The sequence below is a fragment of the Bos mutus genome, chromosome 6, assembly GCF_027580195.1.
Source record: "Bos mutus isolate GX-2022 chromosome 6, NWIPB_WYAK_1.1, whole genome shotgun sequence".
Taxonomy (NCBI): Eukaryota; Metazoa; Chordata; class Mammalia; order Artiodactyla; family Bovidae; genus Bos; species Bos mutus.
The window spans coordinates 85151137-85173735 of NC_091622.1; the positions used below are offsets into that span (position 1 = coordinate 85151137).

The window sequence follows — 22599 nt, forward strand, 5'->3', positions numbered from 1 at the left end:
AAAGATATTAACTATAAAAACGATCAGTCTGCCTCCAATATCCTAAAGCTTACCAAAAGTGAGGAGGGGGCATTCACTTTGAAATCCTCTTAGACCTTAAAAATAAAAAAAATAATAAAATAAAATAAGTGAATGATTTATACAATTCTTGCCTTTTGGCAAGAAAATTTTCCCTGAGTATTGAAATAAGCATCTCAGTATTTTGCCCTCATATGCTCATATATCAAAAACAAGATGTGAAATGAGTCATGTGGTGAAATAATTGTGCATAAGGAGAACTTCAAAATTGTAGAAAATAGCAAACCTTCTTAGGTTTGTTATTCTTAGCCAAATGAGATTATCAAATTCAATTCTGGCTTTATTGTACCTTAATCGCCTTCATCTAATTTAATTGGTCTCAACAGACCAATTAAATCATAGTCCATTATATTATTTCTTCCCAATAAATTTCTTCTACATAGAAAGAACAATTACATCAGAATCTCCACGGGTAAGCCTAGACATTGAGATCTGGTGGTGGAGGGGAGGTGAAGGTTCTCCAGCTTATTCTATTTATAACTAATGCTGACAATCATTAATCTCAGCTATGCTTATTTTGGAACCATTCATTATTCATTTTTTTATAGGACTCTTAATTACTCGAATATCATACAAACATCAGAAGTTAAACAGCACAGTTAGTAAATTTAGACTTACAATAATAGGGAAGGGTCCCCGGACAGGACCGAGTACAGGCTCCTGGTACAGCAGAAAGGCCTGAATGGGCATATCTCTCTGGGGATAGGGCACTGCTTTCTGGGGAACAGGCAAGACTTTGGACTGAGAAAGGGACAGCACGGACTGAGGAGGAAACATGACAGTTGGAGGAAGAGGCTGGTGAGGCTGGTGCATCCAAGACTGGAGCAGAGGCAGAGGAAGGTGCAGATTTTCAACATCAGTGAGAGTCAGGCTCTGGCTTTCGGTAAAGGGCTCAACTGGATATTTAGGGAAGGGCATTTCTTTGTGCTTAGGAGCCATAGCCTCCTTCACTTTGGAGACTCCCATTACTTCAGGCTGAAGGAAAGGCGGCACCACCACAGGGGTTTGAGTAAGAGGAGGGATGTTTTGTGGGAGGCTGTTAGGGATGGGCCCAGGGAAGGGATAGACTAGAGACTGTGTCTGGGCAAAGGGGTGGATTTTATCCTGGAGTTCATCCTGGAAAGAAGGAAAACAAATCTTTGAGTCCATAATCCAGTTATAATTGTTATTCATGATGAATTATCCTCCTCTTTTTAAAACATAATTCAGTGAAGAGAGAGAAAGAAAATCTTCCATTTGGTTTGGTTAAGAAATTGTTTGGGGTCATATGAAGACTAATGAGTAAAATGCTCACTGAAGGATTTCTCATTAACTCACTTCCTTCACAGGTGAAATCAGAGAGTCAAGTGAAATCAGGGTTTGGAGATTTCAACACTTATTCCACCTCTTCCTGAGTTGCCTGCAGAGTGGTAGCTACATACTTTGGATAATAGTCCAAACTGGTTTCATATAACAAAGAAAGATCTATTTTAAAAAGACTTTAAAAGTTACTCTGAGGTTTATTTTTGTTTGTTTTAATGAAAACTAAGTCTTAATATGTGTTTTTTTAATTCAAGGAGTTCCTTAACAATGGCCAACTTCTAGCACTACTTCTCTTGGTAGAAGGTGGTAATCTTGAGTCTTCAAAGGCATCAAGTTGTAAATTCATTTTGATTTAGAATTTGGCCTAAGTGCCAAACAATCAAACTTCAATTATAAAACACGAAAGCTTAAATATCATAATTAGATAAATATGTTACCACAAGAGTAATATCATGAAAGAATTTTACGTTGTCCACAAATCCTTGTTTTTAAGCAAGTTCTGCTATTTAATAACTATGTGGTATGGTCACACATTTGCATACTCAATTGTCCTGTACCTCACTTCTCTCATCTGGGCAATGGAAATACTTTTTAGAACTCCACACATCCATAAATGTGAGTATAAAAGCTATCAAATATAATATAAAACCACTGAATATTCATTGTGTGTCAGTTCATCAACTCTGGGTAATTATGAATATTCTCAATTTACAGGTGAAGAAAATGATGTACAGAGAAACGTGGAGCCAAGGTTATACAGCTGATAAATGATCAGATGAGGATTAGTGCCACACTGTCACCCTACTGTCTTTCATCAGCATATCCATCATTAGAATAAGGGGATCACAGTCCCTAGTCTGGAAATGTTCCTACTAATATGCAGTTATTAAAACCAGGTATACCATTAGTAAAATGAATACATCAATAATTATTCTTAGCTATTTATTCTATACTGTGAAATTTGATTATGTGTTTTAAAATGTGTTTATATTTTTAAAATATTTTCATTTTGTCAAAGTTTTTATTTCTTGCACTGACATTTATATTACCATTCTTAGACTGAACATAATTATTATAAATCTTTTTATGTGTTATGTTTCATAATACTTCTCAAAATATACTCATAGTGAACAAATTACCTCTGTTTGCTGCTGTTCCTCACTCTGAAACTTCTCAATTTTCTGGTTAAAAAAAAAATACATAAAGAAATGCTGTTTATAAAAATCAAACATGAAATTTAAAAAAATGTACATTTAAATATGAGGGTTTTACCTTATTGATGCGTGTAATAGATTCCTTTGGAAAAATAAAAATAAAATCAGGTCTAGCTTTAAAAAAAATTCTTATTTGTCAACATAAATCAGAAAATGAAGAAATTTAATAGATTAATATGGACAGCTCATTTGATAATATCATTATTTTATGGCTGAAAGTTTATGTTCCACTCTTCTGAATAAGGCTGTTGTATAAAAAGAAAGATGATGCAATCAAGAAAAAGAGGATTAGAGAGCATAGTACTCAAAGAGGCATTTAACAGATGCTAATCGGGCTTCCCAGGTGGCGCTAGTGGTAAAGAACCTGCCTGCCAATGCAGGAGACGTAAGAGATGCAGGTCAATTCCTAGGCCCTGGAGGAGATGACAACCCACTCCTGTATTCTTGCCTGGAGAATCCCATAGACAGAGGAACCTGGCAGGTTACAGTCCATAGGGTCATACAGAGTTGGAAAGGGCTGAAGCAACTTTGCATGCATACATGTCTCTCAATCATCCTGTTCTCTCCTTAGGACAACAAATGATCTCTAATATTTTCATATGGTTCTAAAAGAATAATAGTCATTGAAAATATATAATAATAACCACGCATGAACTTGTTAATCATTCTTAGTTCCCTGGTTATGTTTAGGCTTCTAATGAATTATAAGAAATACATACCCTCCTATAAGGATCTTTGGAGATGGCAATGGCAACCCACTCCAGTACTCTTGCCTGGAAAATCCCATGGATGGAGGAGCCTGGTAGGCTGCAGTCCACAGGGTCACTAGGAGTCGGACACGACTGAGCGACTTCACTTTCACTTTTCACTTTTATGCATTGGAATAGGAAATGGCAACCCACTCCAGTATTCTTGCCTGGAGAATCCCAGGGATGGGGGAGCCTGGCGGGCTGCCATCTATGAGGTCGCACAGAGTCGGACAGGACTGAAGCGACTTAGCAGCAGCAGCAGCATCTTTTGACCTTTGTGAAGAGACAAAGTATATTGATGCACTATTTAACCAACAGCTGATGACAGAGCCAAAAAGAGTGGCATAGGGTTATTATCTACCTCATTCCACCAGGCAGATTTAGGACTACACTCATTCTCACTGCCTCTTGTGTACTGGATTGCTTGTATAATAATAAAATATGTCCATTTGCATGTCTGCCCACACTTTACAAAGGGCATCCCTCTTTCCAGTTTGTACTGCAGTTCCTAGTCAAAGTCTGAAACAGAAAGTGCTCAATAAATGCCAAAGCATGGAAGGAGGTTAACATAGAGAGTTCAAGACAGAAAAGAGGACTGTACAGTTCATTAAGGAAAAACAGCAGGGCACAACGACACAATTTCAAATAACAAACCCATTTAGAAATTACTAGAATATTAAACCTTCTACACATTTATTCCTTTAAATATATAGAGTGGAAATTGACAATAGTTACCCGTCAGTACATAGCCACATTGGCTTAAAGAACACTGGAGTGGGTAGCCTATCCCTTCTCCTGCAGATCTTCAGGAATCAAACCAGGGTCTCCTGCATTGCAGGCAGATTCTTTACCAACTGAGCTATTAGAGAAACCTTAACTGTCCTGCTGCTGCTACTGCTAAGTCGCTTCAGTCGTGTCCAACTCTGTTCGACCCCATACAACTCTGTGCGACCCCATAGACGGCAGCCCACCAGGCTCCCCCGTCCCTGGGATTCTCCCGGCAAGAAAACTGGAGTGGGTTGCCATTTCCTTCTCCAAGGCATGAAAGTGAAAAGTGAAAGGGAAGTCGCTCAGTCCTGTCCGACTCTTAGCGACCCCGTGGACTGCAACCTACCAGGCTCCTCCTCTATGGGATTTTCCAGGCAAGAATACTGGAGTGGGTTGCCATTAATGTAACACAAAAAGATAATACAGAATTTTATTGCTCTAAATTTGGGAAATTGCCTCTGAATGAACACTATCTTACCTCACTGCTTGAAAGGCTTTCCACAATCTATAAAGGAAAAATAAAAATTGACAATTAGCTGAGTCTTCTGCCAGATCATCAGAGACTGTTACTATTTTACAGTTAAATTAATTTTTTCCTTTGTGTAAAAATATCTTACCTCACCAGGTACATTGAGTTCTTCCAGCTAAAGAGAAAAAAAAACACTTTAGTTCCCACAGTCAACTCATTATTAAATATTTTTCCTACCTAATTTTTACTTGCTTTATTCAGAGCTATCTATTTCACAAATCTGAAAAATAAAAATGTTATATGTCTTTTGAGAGTCTTTTAAATTTAGTAACTTTCATTAGTATATTTTTGTTTTACTTTAATGAAGAGTTTTTATGGGTAACAGAAAAGGAGTTATTTTAATTTTTACTGAACACTTTTTATTATAATTATGAACATATTTATTATTGTTGTCTGATATACCATCCTCTGGAGTATCATCCTGTGTTGAATAGACACAGCTAAACCTAGCACTCTACAGTAAGGGATACAAATATTTCATCACTGGAATAAGATATATTTATCTAGATTGTATATGCATGCAATTGTATTTATGCAATATTACTCACTTTTTGTTCTTATCTGTGTTCCTTCTTGTTAGTCTGTTGCTTATTGGTTTATTTTCTTTTTTCTTTAGGGATTGATGGTACAGATGGTACAATACTATAGAAAGCACTAGACTCAGACTTGTGGTCCCATAGGATACTACTGAGATAGTGGATGAACGTAAATGACTTTCTTAGCATTAAAAAAATATCTGAGATTGTGCATTATTTATACATTTACAATGTTGGTAATGCGATTTTCTACACATAGGCAGATAGTACTAGTCTTATTTATTTCAACATTTTTTCTGTATTTACCTCTCTTGCAAGGGCCAGAGCCACCAGGCAGGCAAGGATGAGGACCTTCATGGCTCTCAATTCCTGATGGGAAGATGAGGAAATAGTGTATTACTTGTCAATCTATTTTCTTATTTAAGTAGAATTACTTCCCTTTAAAAGAAACCAAAGATAGTGTATAATACAAATATCCAAGACTCCGTGCTTCCAGGGGAGCCCAGGTTTGATCCCTCGTCAGGGAACCAAGATCCTGCAAACCTCATGGCAAAAACAAAAAGCCCTGTATTTTAGAAAAATATTAATAGACATTTTATCATACGGCCAAGGTTAAAATTTACTATTACTCATTAATCTTACATTTCAAGTTAATGTTTCACTGCCAGCCATCCAGATGTTTTCAGCTAACAGCCTATATCTTATTTCACTCTTTTCATCTTATTCACAGTACTTATGAGTGTTTTTTGGAAAGACAGAAGAGAAGTTACAGATATTTACAGAAAAATTAAGTGATTGATTTACTTATTAAAAATATTTATTTATTAATTTTTATTGCCAGATATTGCTTAGATTCTGGGATTAGAGCAGTGAACAAAATATTAAAGTTTCAGTTCTGTTGGAGACTCAGTTTTATTGAGGGGCATCTGATCAAACAATGTATATGAAGAAGAAGGTCATACTTTATTTTTATCTTTTCTCTACTAAACTAAGTGATTTTCATGAATGTTTGTCTTACTCATATCTTTTATTTCCAGTAAGACTTCTGTTTCATTTTAGCATTTCTTCTATTTGTTCCATTGATCCATATGTTTTCTTGGACTGACTAGATTGTTTCTTCTGTACTCAGTCTTCATCCCCACATGCCTAATGTTATCTCTCCACATAATTTTAGAGATCATACACTATGCTTATTTTCTCTACAGAGAACTGTGTACTTATCTCTTGGTGATTTACCAGGGTGTCAGATTCTCTTGCCCAGTCCTCACTTTAGACTACTTCTCCTTGTAGCATAAAATAAAATACATATTATTTTTGACCAAAATGTATTAAATGGTTTGTTTTGTTGCATTTTTATAAGTTCTTGAAAAAAAAAATGTTCTTGCCATCAACATCTCTTGACACACATCTTCAATCCAAGATTTGCAAACTAAATTAAGAAATTTTTTCTATATTTTTCTCATGGATGCTAATTCTTAATTTGTTTTACTTTATCCAAGGTGTCTATAAAAGTCTAAATAAATTTTTATTGTCAAGACTTCAAAAAAGAGTATAATACTCAGAGTTCATTACATGTAGGGAGGGTATTATTACATTTTGTTTATTTTATAATTAGCATTTTATATGCCAATTTTTAAGCCATTTCATTACTGACTACTATACTTTGAGCTATAATTTCTGTCAGATCACATTTTTCATTGTTTTTTGTTTCCTGGTACTCCCTGTCCAACCTAGAATTTTTTTTACAAAATAAAATACTTTCTCTTTAATTTACTTCTGTATTTCATGTATCTATTTTAATATTTTTGAAATATTGTAAGATAAATGATAAACTTGAAATTTGGATGTTCTGAGCAATTTTAATAAATATACTCTTCTTTTATAAATACCTTTCAAATAGCACATGTATCCTAACAACCCTCTTTATCTCTTGACTAAATATGCTAGCTCTATAAACTTTTTGTTGGTAGAGCTTCTTCAGTAACAATTATTCAAATTCCCATAGTATAAATTAAATGTGCTTGCCTTTATGGCTGAGGTATGTTTAGTCAAATTGAAAATATTTAATTCAAGAAAAGATCTTTTAATACAGCCTGTTAACTAGTCTCGTGGTAAAGAAAATAGCAACCACTGTTACAAATCTTTATAGTTGCTTCTATTTTTTAACAAATTTGCTGAAAATAGTGTAAACTTTATCTTAAACATCCTTATTTTTAAGATCTATTTTAAGCAATTATATTCTTTCTACATTTTAACCTAGTCTGAAATAAAGATGAGGAGCAGATACAATGAAATTATATCTGAGATTCTTACCTTTTTTCCAAAGTAGAGGACAAGAAGTGAAGGAGGAGCTGAATGGATAATGATCTGATTTTGTGGTTGTTTATATATAGTATTTAATGGCATGCTAATTTTGTGGTTTGAAATAAAACCAATAGTGGATTTGAATTCCTAGAAATCTGCATGATTAGAAAATGAATTCTTCCTATTTTTCTGTCCCCAAAAATTCTGGGGAGCATTTTAAAGGGAATAATTCACAATCTGATAAAGGAAATTAAATTGTCCAGTAGCTACAGACCTTGGCTGGGACACACGGAAGTTTTGGCCCAGTCCCCAAATTATTGTAACTACAATGAGGTCTCTTTAGTATTCGGTGGGTCTTTGAGATCTTGGGGTAAATTCTAATACACACCAGAAATACACAGGCCACACAAAGAACACAATCTCATGCTAACCTGAATAGTTGTTAGTGTTTATGCTATAATGGAGAAAGAAACAAGCTAACAAGCACATGATGATAGCTTAGACCTGAAGAGCGAAGACAGTATAGACTAAAAGGAAAGAATAGCCTCCTGAATATGGAAAAAAAATTAAAAAGTCAGTAAATTAATCAAATGGAGTAGGAAACACAATCCACTCCAGTATTCTTGGCTGGAAATAGTGGAGCCTGGTGGACTGTCATTCATGGGGTTGACAAGAGTGAGACACAACTCAGCACACACACATGCAAGCCAAATCAAACAGTGAATCTGGGTCATGAATTGCAAGGAAAAAGGAGTAGATGGAGGTGAGAAGAGAGAAAGAGAAAGGGGTCAGATAATGGCAGACAAAGCATGCTGTGACTCCAGGGAATGTCAATCTTATTCTCTAGATAGTGGGGATTTGTTGAGGGATTTTAAGAGAGAAAGTAACATTTATTTAGAGAATACTTCTGTAGAACAAATATTATTTATACAGATTTATTAAAATGGGACAGCTCAAGTTTGGCCTCATATCTTTTATAGTGAGTCAATGTTTATCAGCTAGTATTCATGGAAGGGCAAATGAGGGAAGGAAGAAAGAAAATGAAAGCCCAGACAAGAGGAGGGTCTTACAATAAGTACAATAGAGTCTAAGCCAGACCTCAAAAGTACTTTTCATTAATAAGAGCCCATTTACAAAAGCAGTCCTCAACTTTCTTTGCCTCTTTAGTGATAGATGTTCATAAATGTAGTTGTATTTTACACTACTCATTTTTACAAGGTTTGTTTCGTCTATTAATTACGTTCAATATATATATTCACAGCTTTGGGACATATAGATGATCTTCTAAAGTAAGCACTTTGACATAATTGATAATTTTTCTTCACAATATACCTTACATTTATATCATGCTGAGATGTGTGTTGGATGGTAATACATCTCACTGTCATACAAGTCTTGTATTGCTTAGAAAACCCAAATCAACATCTACTATGCATTTGGATTATTCAGCTAATATTCATTCTAAGACTGCTCATATGGACCCAGGAGGAAGTCAGGAAAACAAATGATGAAATGAACTCAATGTCATAGATATAACTAGAAAAGGCCTTGGCTACTTCATATGCCTTTCTTTATGTGTTAGCTTTTGGTTGCCAAGGCCACAGGCAAAAAAGTGTGATTTCTGAGAAAAGGAATACAAAAGAGAGCATGTCCTTCCCATTCAACATTTCCCTTTTCTCAGGAAGATGCTTTACATATTGTGCAATAAACACAGAATTTCCTTATGACTGTCTCTCACCAATTTTGAATTACATTAATTGATAGAGATGGATTCGATTGGACCAGAAAAGTAGGTAAAATCTTGATCAAAGAAATCCTTAACAATATACTAAAGAAAGAAGCTTGTCCAAGGGAAAATTAAAAAGCCAGCAATTTAAGATGACATCAGGTACCGCTGTCCAGGTAAGCCTCAGAACACAATGACCAGTAAGAAGCAAAGGGCCACATGGGCAACTCAAATTTTTGCAATGTTACCTAAGAGTTGTCATTTTTATAAGGCAAAAGAATTTCATATGGGAAAATTTTATTAGATAACCCTGGGTGAGGAGCAAGATATAGTCAAAGCAAGATGTTCTAGTACTAGTTTTTATAAGCATGATCTGTTCAGCCAAAGTTTTTTTCCATATTGGCTGATGAATCTGAAATATGCAGTCCTGAGATTCGGATATATTCTAGCTGAAACCATGCAAATGATATCCTTAAGAAAGCAATAGAAAAGTTGGATGAAGAGTACAATAAAGGGACCAAAAATATTCAGAAAAAAGAACTAGAGGAGATATCGGGAAATCTCTGGTGAGTTCAGTTTAGGATTTTGTACTTTCACTGCAGTGGCCATGGGTATAATCCCTCACTGGGGAACTAAGATCCCATAAGCTGTGCTGGATGGCCAAAAAAATAAATATTAAGAGATATCATCCATAGAATATTTTAAATATATTTTAGAGAAGAGGAAACTGAGGATTTGAGAATTTGTATTACTTTTTCAAGATACTAAAGCTATTTAGAGATAAAGCTGTTATGAAAAACTTGTTTCCTAAAAATTATTTGAAGCACTGTTTAATAAATTCCAAAATATAGAGGCAGGAAAATAAAATGCTGAGGATTCATATAATGATTCAGATTTAGAAACAATATAACACAGAATTAGTGAATTCTGACAAATTATTAGGTAGGAGTAGATAGTTCAGCATTACTCATATAGATGGAGTATTTAATCCTTTCCATGAGATTATCCAAATATAATAATTTCCTATCTATGTGAAGTATAATTATTAAGATTAATTTATAAAATAAATCAAGAACCAGAGAATAAGAAAAATGTTCTGTGAACCAGCAGATACTATGAACGCATAACACCCAGCACCCTGATTCATAGGACACACAGCTAATCCTGATTATTCTTCCTTTACATATGACCGTAGAACTTCACACAGGTTCAAGATACATTTGTTGAGCACATCAGTATCAGTTCAGTCACTCAGTCATGTCCGAATCTTTGCGATCCCGTGGACTTCCTGTCCACCACCAACCCCTGGAGCTTACTCAAACTCATGTCCATTGAGCAGTGATGCCATCCAACCATATCATCCTCTGTCATCCCCTTCTCCTCCTGCCTTCAATCTTTCCCAGCATTGGGGTCTTTTCCAATGAGTCAGATCTTCGCATTAGGTGGCTAAAGTATAGGAGTTTCAGCTTCAGCATCAATCCTTCCAATGAATATTCCTTGATGTACTCCTTTCCCAATTCGGAACCAGTCTGTTGTTCCATGTCCAGTTCTAACTGGACCTGCATACAGATTTCTCAGGAGGCAGGTAAGGTGGTCTGGTACTCCCATCACTTGAAGAATTTTCCACAGTTTGCTGTGATCCACACAATCAAAGGCTTTGGTGTAGTCAATAAAGCAGAAGTAGATGTTTTTCTGGAACTCTCTTGCTTTTTTGATGATCCAATGGATGTTGGCAATTTAATCTCTGGTTCCTCTGCCTTTTCTAAATCCAGCTTGAACATCTGGAAGTTCATGGTTCATGTACTGTTGAAGCATGGCTTGGAGAATTTTGAGTGCTATTTTACTAGCACGTGAGATGAGTGCAATCATGTGGGTGTTTGAACATTCTTTGGCATTGCCTTTCTTTAGCATGAAAACTGACCTTTTCCAGTCCTGTGGCCACTGCTGAGGTTTCCAAATTTGCTGGCATATTGAGTGCAGTACTTTCACAGCATCATCTTTTAAGATTTGAAATAGCTCAACTGGAATTCCATCACCTCCACTAACTTTGTTAGTAGTGATGCTTTCTAAGGCCCACTTGACTTTGCATTCCAGGCTGTCTGGCTCTAGGTGAGTGATCACATCATCGTGGTTATCTGGGTCATGAAGATCTTTTTTATATCGTTCTTCTGTGTATTCTTGCCACCTCTTCTTAATATCTTCTGCTTTGTTACTGCTACTGCTAAGTCACTTCAGTCATGTTCGACTCTGTGTGACCCCGTAGACGTCAGCCCACCAGGTTCTCCTGCCCCTGGGATTCTCCAGGCAAGAACACTGGAGTGGGATGCCATTTCCTTCTCCAATGCATGAAAGTGAAAAAGTGAAAGTAAAGTCGCTCAGTCGTGTCCAACTCTTCGCGACCCCGTGGACTGCAACCTAACAGGCTCCTCCATCCATGAGATTTTCCAGGCAAGAGTACTGGAGTGGGGTGCCATTGCCTTCTCCTCTGCTTTGTTAGGTCCATATAATTTCTGTCCTTTATTGTGCCCATCTTTGCATGAAATGTTCCCTTGATATCTCTAATTTGCTTGAAGAGCTCTCTAGTCTTTCCCATTCTATTGTTTTCCTCTATTTCTTTGCATTAATCAATGAGGAAGGCTTTCTTATCTCTCCTTGCTATTGAGCACATACTACATGCTAGACCAGTATTTTTCAACCTTCATATTATTGATATTTTGAATGGAAGAATTCTTTGTTGTGGGAGTTTTCCTAATGTGTTTTAGGATGTTTAGCAGCATCCCTGGCCTCTACCATGAAGACGGTAGTAGCACCAACTGTACAGCTTTTAGAATCAAAAATATCTCAAGAAATTTCCCAATTTCTCCTGAGGCAGGGGGTTGCAAAATCATCTCATATTTAGAATGACTGCGCTAGAAGACTTGACAGGTCACACAATGAAAAAAGATGTAGATGTTGTGGTTCCTGCTTGTAATCAGATCATAAATGTGAAAGGACATATGACTATACTTTGTCATGAAAGTAATTTCCCCACTCCATAATTTCATCCTTCCTACTCTCCCATACCATTTCTTATCTACTTAATAACCCTCTTTTATATCTGAAGCAAAACATTATTTGATTTTATCAGAATCTAGGACCCAGTCAGTTCTTCAATGCCTTTAAATTCAAATTCTGTATATCCCTCTTTTCCACCTTAAATTTCAAGGAAATCACTAGTTCACTTTTTATACATATACCCAAATCCCCTACTTGTCTCTGATTTTACTATACTGTCTTACCTAAATCATATCACAGATTAATCCAAATTCTACCTTCTGCCTCTGTGAATGTAGCTGAGAAAAATAATACTCAACATGACAATTGTTCTCACTATAAAATAAAGTTCAGCAGTCACCTTACATATCTATCCCCACTTTCTTAGACTGTTATTTAACATTCAAAGCAACAGCACTTCTACAAATGCCTTCCACTGATTTCCAATTACTCTCAGGTTAAAATCCAAAACTCATTAAAATGACCTAAATACCTTACATCATTAGGTGTTTCTTTGTTCTATATATTCTCCTTCTGACTCCTGCTCTGTCTGCTGGCCTCTTGCTATTCATTGAGCAGAATAGGTGAGCTGACACCTGAGAGCTGCCCATTGGTTGTTCCTCAGTCTGGGATTCTTTCTCCATATAAATGCATGGACCATTCCCCACTCTACACTTTTGTCTCTACTTACTTTTTCTGTAGGTTTTTCCTGGCCATGTTACCCTAGAACCAATCACCTGGCATTATAGAGGGATAATTGAACTATAGAATGTGATACCCAACAGGCATTTATTTATTGTGTTCTAGAGGCTGGGAAGTCCAAAACCAGGGGGCAGCATAGTTGGCTTCTGTTGTACAGGCATTCTTACTGGCTTGCAGACAGATGTCTTCCTCCTGTATCTGCACATGGCGGAGAGGAAAATCCCTGGAGTCTCTATTTCTTCTAATACAAGCATTAATCCATCATAGGTTTTCCACACTATGACCTCACCTAAACCTCAGTGGTAGCGCTAGTGGTCAGGGACCTGCCTGCCAAAGCAGGGGACATAAAGACGCTGGTTCGATCCCTGGGTTGGGAAGATCCCTTGCAGAAGGGAATGGCAACCCATTCTAGTATTCTTGCCTAGAGAATCCCACGGACAGAGGAGCCTGGCATGCTACAGTCTATAGGGATGCAAAGGGTTGGACACAGCTAAAGCAAATTAGTATGCAAATCTCAGTACCTCTCAGAATGCTCAACTCCAAATAGAACAGATTGCAGGGTAAGGTTTCAACATATGAATTTAGAGCAACACAAACACTCAGTCAAAACATAAGGTAACCTGCTTAAAGGCAAGAATAGGAGATTATCTCTTTGTATATTTCCAATACCCAGAAGGTTTGTGTTATCTAGTAGGTCATCATATGTTGTTCTGTATTTGTCAGCTGCAGTACTTTTCATTTCAACAATCCACATAGGAATATACACACAAAAAATTTTTTTAGTTTATTTTTTAGCTAAACTGTTTTAAAAAAATTTGTAACAAATTGTAGGCCATGCTTTAGTGTAGGAGAAATATAGAAAAAGGAGGAGAATGAAGGAGGAGGAAGAGGGGAAAGAATAAGAACAAAAGGAGAAGTAAGAGGAGAGGGAATTCCAGCATAAATATCACCATAAATACCCATTCACAGGTCATGTTTTTATGCCCCTAATTTAATGTCACACCTGTGATATAGTAGCATCTCTTACTCAGTTTTTTTCTTGTAAATAAAAGACCTTGGCATTTTCAAACAATATGGTGGTTGGTTATAGAGAATATATGTCTGTCTCTCTCACTTATAAAGTATCAGGACATATTCTGGTTCCTCAATCTTCTAAAATGACCTACCATTCCTGGAGGTTGAAGCCATAAGTCACACATGAGGGCTACTCCCGTGTTTAGAGTCCAATATTCTGAGCTCCTACTGTCATACACAATGCCCACACTTTCTACCACATCAAAGCAGAAAATGCTGAGTGGAATAAAGCCTTCATTTTGGTGTCACAAACTAAAATACGGGTGAGTCAAATTTAATTGTAAACTTTAAATGTGTTTTGCAATCTATCAATTTTTATAAACTGAAGTTTGTGTTTGTTGCTGTTGTTGTTAGGTAGGGCCTTTAGAATATTAGTTCACTTTTTGTTCTCTAGGCCATGAGTGTCATAATTCAACTAGAATAGTGCCTAAGAACATAACTTAAAAGAATCAAAAAAACATAAATGGAGAAGCAGGGGAGTAAGCAGTAAGGAAAGGAGAGAGAACGAAAAAAAGGAAGATAAAAAGAAAATCACTTGACAATTCCAAAATGAATAAAGGAGGACTTATTTTAAAGATCAGACTTATCAGTGATTCCTAACCTATATATCTTTTTTTCTATTGAGAGTATACTAGAGACTGGATTTGTTTTTTGCATTTGAGAAGAGACCTCATATATACCTGAAGAATAGACAACAATGAAATAGAGAAAGAATTGCTTAAATTGAATTGGATTTTAATGCTTTATTTACCTTAAAAAAGGATTTGTATCATTTTATATGCTGTTATTGCTGCTGCTGAATCACTTCAGTCATGTCTGACTCTGTGCAAGACTGCCCTCTGCCAGGCTCCTCTAACTATGGGATTCTCTAGGCATGACTACTAGAGTGGGTTGCCATGTCCTCCTCCAGGGGATCTTCCTGGCTGAGGGAGCAAAGCCAGGTCTCCTGCATTGGGAGGCCCACCTTATATGTTACCTAAGATATAACATTAATGTCTAGTGGGGATGGTCAAATATAGCATAGAAAACTCACATAATAAATATTTCCTGTGATATAGAGCTAAACCTTAATTCCTGTTATAAACCTCAATTCCTGATATAAAGCTAAACCTTAAAGGGTCCGGTCAAGAGACAAATATACATTAGTCTATTATGTGGTTTCTCAAACTTTAAGATACACAATCACCTGGAGATATTGTTAAAATGGTATTTCCAAAACATCTCCAAGATTCTGTTTCAATACTTCTGTAAAGAAAACTAATAAATTTGCATTTCCGACAAACTCTCAGGTAATGCTGATTCTGATCATCCCACATACCACATTTTGAATGTATGGTGGCTCATGTGGTAAACAATTTGCCTGCAATGCTGGAGACCCAGGTTCAATCCCCAAGTCATGTAGATCCCCTGGAGAAGGGAATGGCAACCCACTTCAGAATTCTTGCCTGGAGAATTCCATAAACAGAGGAACCTGGCAGGCTACAGTCCATGGGGTCCCAAAGAGTTAGACATGGCTGAGCAACTAAAAAAAAAATAAGGATATTAATTAATATGCTAATTTTCCACTAAGGATAAATGAGCTCCTAAGACTCAAAGGAAGTAAATTCATTCAAGATATATGCATCTACTTACTATGAGAGATAGAAAGTACTGAGCTTCATGGTCATTTGACTTTATATGGCAGAACCAATACAATATTGTAAAGTTTAAAAAATAAAATTTAAAAATAAAATAAAATTAAATTAAATTAAATTAATAATTATTTTATCAAATAATACCCCATAGGATTACCAATTTTTAAAAGTAGTTGACTTGAAGACTTAAAATATTCTAAGTCAGCAGAAAAAAAAGTACAATTTAGTAATTTGTAGGAAACACACTTGAAATAACTCCATTTCATTATGTCAGTTATCACCATTTATTAGAGAGCACATCAAGTTTTAATTAGATGATTTTATTTTTGGTATATACTTATTTCAACTTGGGCACATATCTATTGAAATAGGATAGATGGTGTTCTACAGAAACATTTTTGCAAAAAAAAAAAAAAAAAAAAGAAACATTTTTGCCATTCTATTTATTTCTACACTTGACTTATGCTAACACACTTTGCCTTTGTCTTATTCACACTTGTCTAGACTAACGGGGATTAACATTTAATGGGTCCACTGGTTTCCTGGCCATTCGCTTCACAAATTTCTTTTGTAAATCACCCTGTTAAGTTTATTTTTAGTGTCTATGGGGACAGACTTTAGGAAGTATTTTCAGTTCTATAATAAGATCTCATAACTGATGTAATTATAAAAACACATGAAGGATTTCAAGGTATTTAAACACAGCAGTTTTCTAGCAAAGAACATCTCCTGAAGCATCAGAATTTCATCTTTCATGACTGGTGAGTCTCATTTTTGGGAAAAAGTTAACATATTCATGTGTAATATAGTATAATGTCATTTGCAATTTTTTGATTGCTAAAATGAATTGGAAACCATTTATAAACTGTATGCTATTTATTGATAATTTTGCAAATAAAAACAATTTCAGTAAATGATATTTGGGATCATAATTAAGGCAGTGTTTAAGAGAGGTTTAGGAGGTAGATTGTTGCTTGTCATTCTACCTCCTAAACCTCTCTTATAATTATATATATATATAACAGCAATCTAAATGGTCAGCCTAACACATTTTTTGTCCTTCTTGCAGACTGAACTATTCACTTTCATCCTCTCTCATTTTTGTTTCTCTGCAGACCACCCACACTTTACTTACCCACTTGCTCTATATTATGTAACACAACTTATGTTTTTACTTTCTTAAATATCTCCATTCTCTTGGTCTGTTTAAGATGTTCATTTTCTGTGTGTTTATAGCTTTTAAGTGAAGTCACTCAGTCATATCTAACTCTCTGTGACCCCCATGGACTGTAGCCTACCAGGCTCCTCCATCCATGGGATTTTCTAGGCAAGAGTACTGGAGTGGGTTGCCATTTCCTTCTCCAGAGGATCTTCCTGACCCAGGGATCGAACCCAGGTCTTCCGCATTGTAGGCAGACGCTCTATCATCTTAGCCACCAAGGAAGCCCTCATAGCACTTTAGTATTTCCAAATCAAAACGCTTACCTTTATTTATCAAGATCCCTACTGGTTTCTAAGCTCCATGATGTCAAGAAATGTGTTTATGTGTTTCAATTGTCCTTGCATTTCGTCTGTTTCACTAGGCTTTGGAACATAATTTGATGTGTAAATGAAATGTTTGGTGTGTAAATGAAAGAGTGAATGTGCTACTGATTTTTCACATATGCTTTCACAGGACTCCACCAAATATGAAGATCTTTATCTTTGTCTTCATTATGGCTCTCATCCTAGCCATGATTGTAAGTATACTGGGAATTTTGAAGAATATGTTTTCAAAATTAGCCAGTGCCTTGTTTCATGTGTTTTGGTCTATATGTGCCAGTTCAGGAGACATCAGAGACGTGGGTTCAATCCCTGAGTCAGGAAGATCCCCTGGAAGAGGGCATGGCAACACACTTCCGTATTCTTGCCTAGAGAATGCCATGGATGGAGGAGCCTGGCAGGCTACAGTCCATAGGGTCACAAAGAGTCAGAAATGACTGAAGTGATTTAGTATGCATGCACGTGCATTTACCTGAACAATGCTTTAGAAATTTTAATGAATATTTTAAATGAATATTTTCCTTGAATTGTACTACATAAATTCATGAAGAACTTAGAATATATCTTTAATATACACACATATAGTGTCACATCCATACACAAACACTAAACACACAGAGACATACAAGTGTAATAATCTTAGTGTGAAAATTAATTTTTTTAAATAACCTCATAAAAATGTGAGTCTGAGGTGCTAATAAAGACATTTAAATACTAAAAACTCTAAATCTATGAAATGTCAGGGCTTCCCTGTAGTGTCATTAACTGCTTTGGGTCACTAGGCAAAACTCACCTCTCTGAATTGCTCTCATCTTCCTCTAAATTTGTTTCTCCTTCTGTGAAAGCAGTGGTAACTTTCACTTTGATATTCTTTATGTCTAGTTACTGAGATACTCTTCAAGAAATAAGATGACTTCTATTAATCCAACAAGTTGTCATGGATCTTTCAAAAAAAAATTGGTTATTTATATCACAGTAACAGATTATTTTTTTTATAAAATAATAGAAGTAGACAATTTTTTTAAAGTAAGAAGGAAATAGAAAATAAACTTTATATCAGACCCTATCATCATAACTAATATATGAATGTAAATAACTTTTGAGCTACTTGAACATATCCACATAAAAAACATTTGACTTGAGGAAATCTAAACCTTAATTTTCAATTTTATTCTCCAATTCACAGCGATACATTTGTCTCACTTTCAACAAAAAAGAAATTGTTCCAGAGTGAATCTCTATTTGAATGTAGCAAATTAATAATAGTAAAAGTTTTCTCTTCATATTTCTTCTCATATTAAAGATGTTGTTCAACTAAAAAAAAAAAATTTTTAGTGTATCAATTATCCAAAACTTTACCTCTTGTTTAATCAGAATTGTGGCAGCTAAATATATGTTTACACTCAATTTATAACAGAGAAATTAAAATGTTAACTATTTTCTTCTTTTCTTTTTTCCCAGAGAGCTGATTCATCTGAAGAGGTAAGACACTTTCCTTCACTGGAATATTTGAAAATGAAACATGTATTACAATGTTAATCTGTTCTTTACCTTAACAGAAACGTCACAGGAAACGGAAAAAACATCATGTATGTATTCCTCTGATAATGTGGTATAGTATAAGAATATTTTTTACTCAGAATATTTATTCTATAAGAGAATACATATTTATCTTTGAAATATATCTATACAATGATTAGCTTATGTGTCCATTGAATTATCTTTTTATGATACACTAGGTAAAGACCCCAAAGACTTGTGTGCTGTTACTGTTTACATAGAAACCTATAATGCCACCCTGATAAAGCCAGTTATTTTCTAAGAAAAGTTATTTCTGTTTGGTAAATAATTGCCTTCCTCTGAAGAATACTGAAATTCTAATTATACTAAGTACAATATACACCTAAAGGACCATAGAGGCTGCTAAAGAACATATATTATGTGGTCAGTTTCCATTTTCTGATTTCTTTTGGGAGGTAATGTATGTTAATTGACCAAGTTTAAGAAGAGAGACAATTTCATTTATTTATCATTTTTCTTAATGATATGTATCACTGGTGTCTCATATTATTTTGACATGTCTAATCAGGTTGATAGGTCTCCAGAATTCTTACTAATACAGTAAGTACTGCTACTGCTACTGCTAAGTTGCTTCAGTCATGTCCGACTCTGTGCGACCCCATAGACAACAGCGCACCAGGCTCCCCTGCCCCTGGGATTCTCCAGGCAAGGATACTGGAGTGGGTTGCCATTTCAGATAAATTCAAATAGCTTCAAAAAAAAAAAAAGATGCAGAAGGAGAGATGGAGTACATCAACAAAAGTGAATAGTAGGAATGTAGGAGTTTCAAGACAGTATCTCATTTATAAGTAAAGAATGAGATGTAGCAAGGCCACCTAAACTGGAGTTAGTAAATTCTTCCTCCCTGGATTTAAGAATGGACAAAGAAGGAATTTGAAGGTTGTAATGTAAGTAATATTGAACCATTTGTGAGTGGTTGGCTATACTCAATGGCTCCATGTATAAGACAAAAAAATTGTTGATAAATAGTAAAAATATAAATGAATTGTTGTTCTTTTAGTACTTTAAAACCATTATTCTTTTTATAAAGAAGTGAAATCTATCTAAAAGTTTGAAAAAAACAATCGTATAAATAATACATAAGGTCTTACCAACATTAATAACCTATTTTTCATGGAAATTATTGTAAATTATTTGCATTGTCATTGTCTCATTCTCTATAATTTCCTCCTTCCTTTTGTTTGTATACAGGGAGGATATTTTCAACAATACCAGCCATATCAACGATATCCACTAAATTATCCTCCTGCGTATCCATTTCCTTAAAATGCTGCTTAGTAACTACAGGACATGATTAGAGAAGTAAGCCAGGTCTAATAACATTTAATTTTCTCCAAAAGTATCAATGATGACAGTTAAAAACAAGGAAAAACATAAGACATCAAACCAAAAGAAGCCCATTTGAGAAATGCAGCCTAGTGTAGGTCCTAAATTGTATGTATTTATCTAAATATTTCAAAAAGTAAACATCTATCTAGGATGGTAAAGAGGTGGGCTATGGTGACCAGAACACCTTGTGGTTGTAGGCTATTCCTGACGGTTTCACAACCTTGAACTTTTCCTAATCTTTTCTAAACTGTAATTTTCCCATGGACAAAATAGGTATTACAATAATTCTTTTTTCTGGGGGGTGGGGCAGTATAGCTTTTTTACACTGCTGTGTCAGTTTCTGCTTTACAGCAAAGTGAATAATCCACATATACTCTTTTTTGGACTTCTCTCCCAGTTAGAACATCACAGAGCACAGAGTAGACTTCCCTGTGTTATACAGTAGATTCTTATTGGTTATTTATTTTACACATAGTATACTAATTGTGCTTGATCATTCGATCATGTCCAACTCTTTGTGACTCATTGGACAGTAGCTGGAAGTTTCTCTGTCCGTGGGATTTTTCAGTCAAGAATACTGGAATAGTTGCCATTTCCTTCTCCAGGGGATCTTCTTGACCCAGGGATTGGACCCATGTCTCCTGTGTCTCCTGCGTTGCAGGCAGATTCTTTACTTACTTAGCCATCGGGGAAGCTCTACACATAGTAGTATACCCATCAACTCCAATCTTCCAATTCATCCTTCCCCCACTTTCTCCCTTGTTATCCATGCATATGTGCTTTATGTCTGTGTCTCTATTTATGCTTTGCAAATAAAATAATCTGTATCGTTTTTCCAGATTCCACATATATGCATTCATAAATGATATTTGTTTTTCTCTTTTTGACTTACTTTACTCTGTGCAACAGTGTATATGTCCATCCGTATCTCTGAAAATGACATAACTTATTCCTTTTTATGGCTGAGCTTCATTTCATTGGCTGCTATGCCACTGACTTTCACTCAAATTGAATTCCTTCTTGCCGTTAATGACAGGACAAAAACATTTACTTGACTTCCTAGGTATAGATGATAGCTAAAGACATTTGAAAAAGGAAGGATGCATTAAAAATATCATTTGGGAAAGATATCTTTGGATGAGGTGTATAAGCCATGTTTAAGCAGAAGGGCGAGGGGTTGAATTAGGTTGGTGATAGAAAACAAACAGAAAAAGAGTTTTCTTTCTAGGGTAAAGTGAGAAATGTAAAGGTTGGCAGAAACTTTTAGGGGAAATTGGGTAGCCGGAAGGAAGTGATCAGCCAGGTCTGACGGAAAAAGTGTCCACTCTGGTCAGCTGATACTCGTGATAATTTGATAAGAGGACACATTATACCGTTTAGTGCCTTTCCACAGTTGGGGGCAAGCAGACATCAGGGCACCTTGGAAGGTAGGAAGGGAGGGGATAACAAATGGGCAATTCTGAACACTTGGTCAGGTACAAATGAGTATACATTAATATAACTCAAAAATAAAAAAGCATAATGGTATTATTAATGACTTTATCTGTAGTTCAAATTTAATATAGTGTTTTCTCTTTATCCACAGATTTTTCACCATGATTTTTCCTACTCTTTCTGTTGCTTTGAAAACCATCTTTCAAATGAATAAAACAAAGAAAAAAAATAGTCAAGTAGTTGCACAATACACACTTGGAATCAAATATCAATATTTTAAAACATAATAATGATATTCTCTGAACTATGTAATTGGTTTCTACTTTCTTTTCTCTGTCACCTACCATGCATGCTTAATAAATTGATCTATCAAGCATATACTAGGTATCCTGTTGTATTTTGTCCAAGCACTGTGATAGAAAAGTACAAAAATCACTTAATTGAGTAAGAGTTTGGGGATAAGTATATATCCATGAAGGCATCACCTCCATCAACTCCATAAACATATCCATCATCAGGAAATATTTCCACCCACATCCTTTATTATTATTTGATTATTATTATTTTATGTCGTTGTGGGTATAAGAACACACAATAGATCCCTCTTAGCAAATCTTAAAGATAAAATACAGCATTGTCTTCTAGGTATTACATTATTCAGTAGGTATTCAGGACTTACTTATCTTGCATGACTGAAACTTTATATCTTCTGACCATTACGTTGTTATACTCCCCTCCTCCAGAGTCCAGGGCACCATAGCTTTATTCTATATTTCTGTGAGTTTGACGAGTTTAGATTCTACACATGAGGGGTACCATAAAATGTTTGCCTTTCTGTGTCTGGCTTATTTCTCTTTGCATAAAAATTTCAGGTCCATCCACGTTGTTCCAAATGACAGATTTCTTTCTTTTTAAAGCTGAGTAATGTATTCTACTGTGTCTATACACCTCATATTTTCTATCCATTCTTCTGTGAAATCAGATTTTAATTGTTTCCACATCTTGGCTAATATAAACATGCCAGAGAATATGAGGGTGCAGGTGTCACTTTGAGATCCTTATTC

General features: G+C 35.5%; 1 protein-coding gene across 1 annotated transcript; it reads right to left on the reverse strand.

Annotated features, from left to right (window-relative positions):
* Positions 1-657: 657 nt before the first annotated feature.
* CSN2 (casein beta) lies at positions 658-5533 on the reverse strand. The gene is made up of 6 exons (XM_014480227.2): positions 5483-5533; positions 4729-4755; positions 4590-4616; positions 2653-2676; positions 2520-2561; positions 658-1194 (listed from the first exon to the last, which is right to left on the reverse strand). Exons 1-6 carry the CDS (start codon positions 5531-5533, stop codon positions 658-660), a joined length of 708 nt encoding a protein of 235 aa, XP_014335713.2.
* Positions 5534-22599: the final 17066 nt, after the last annotated feature.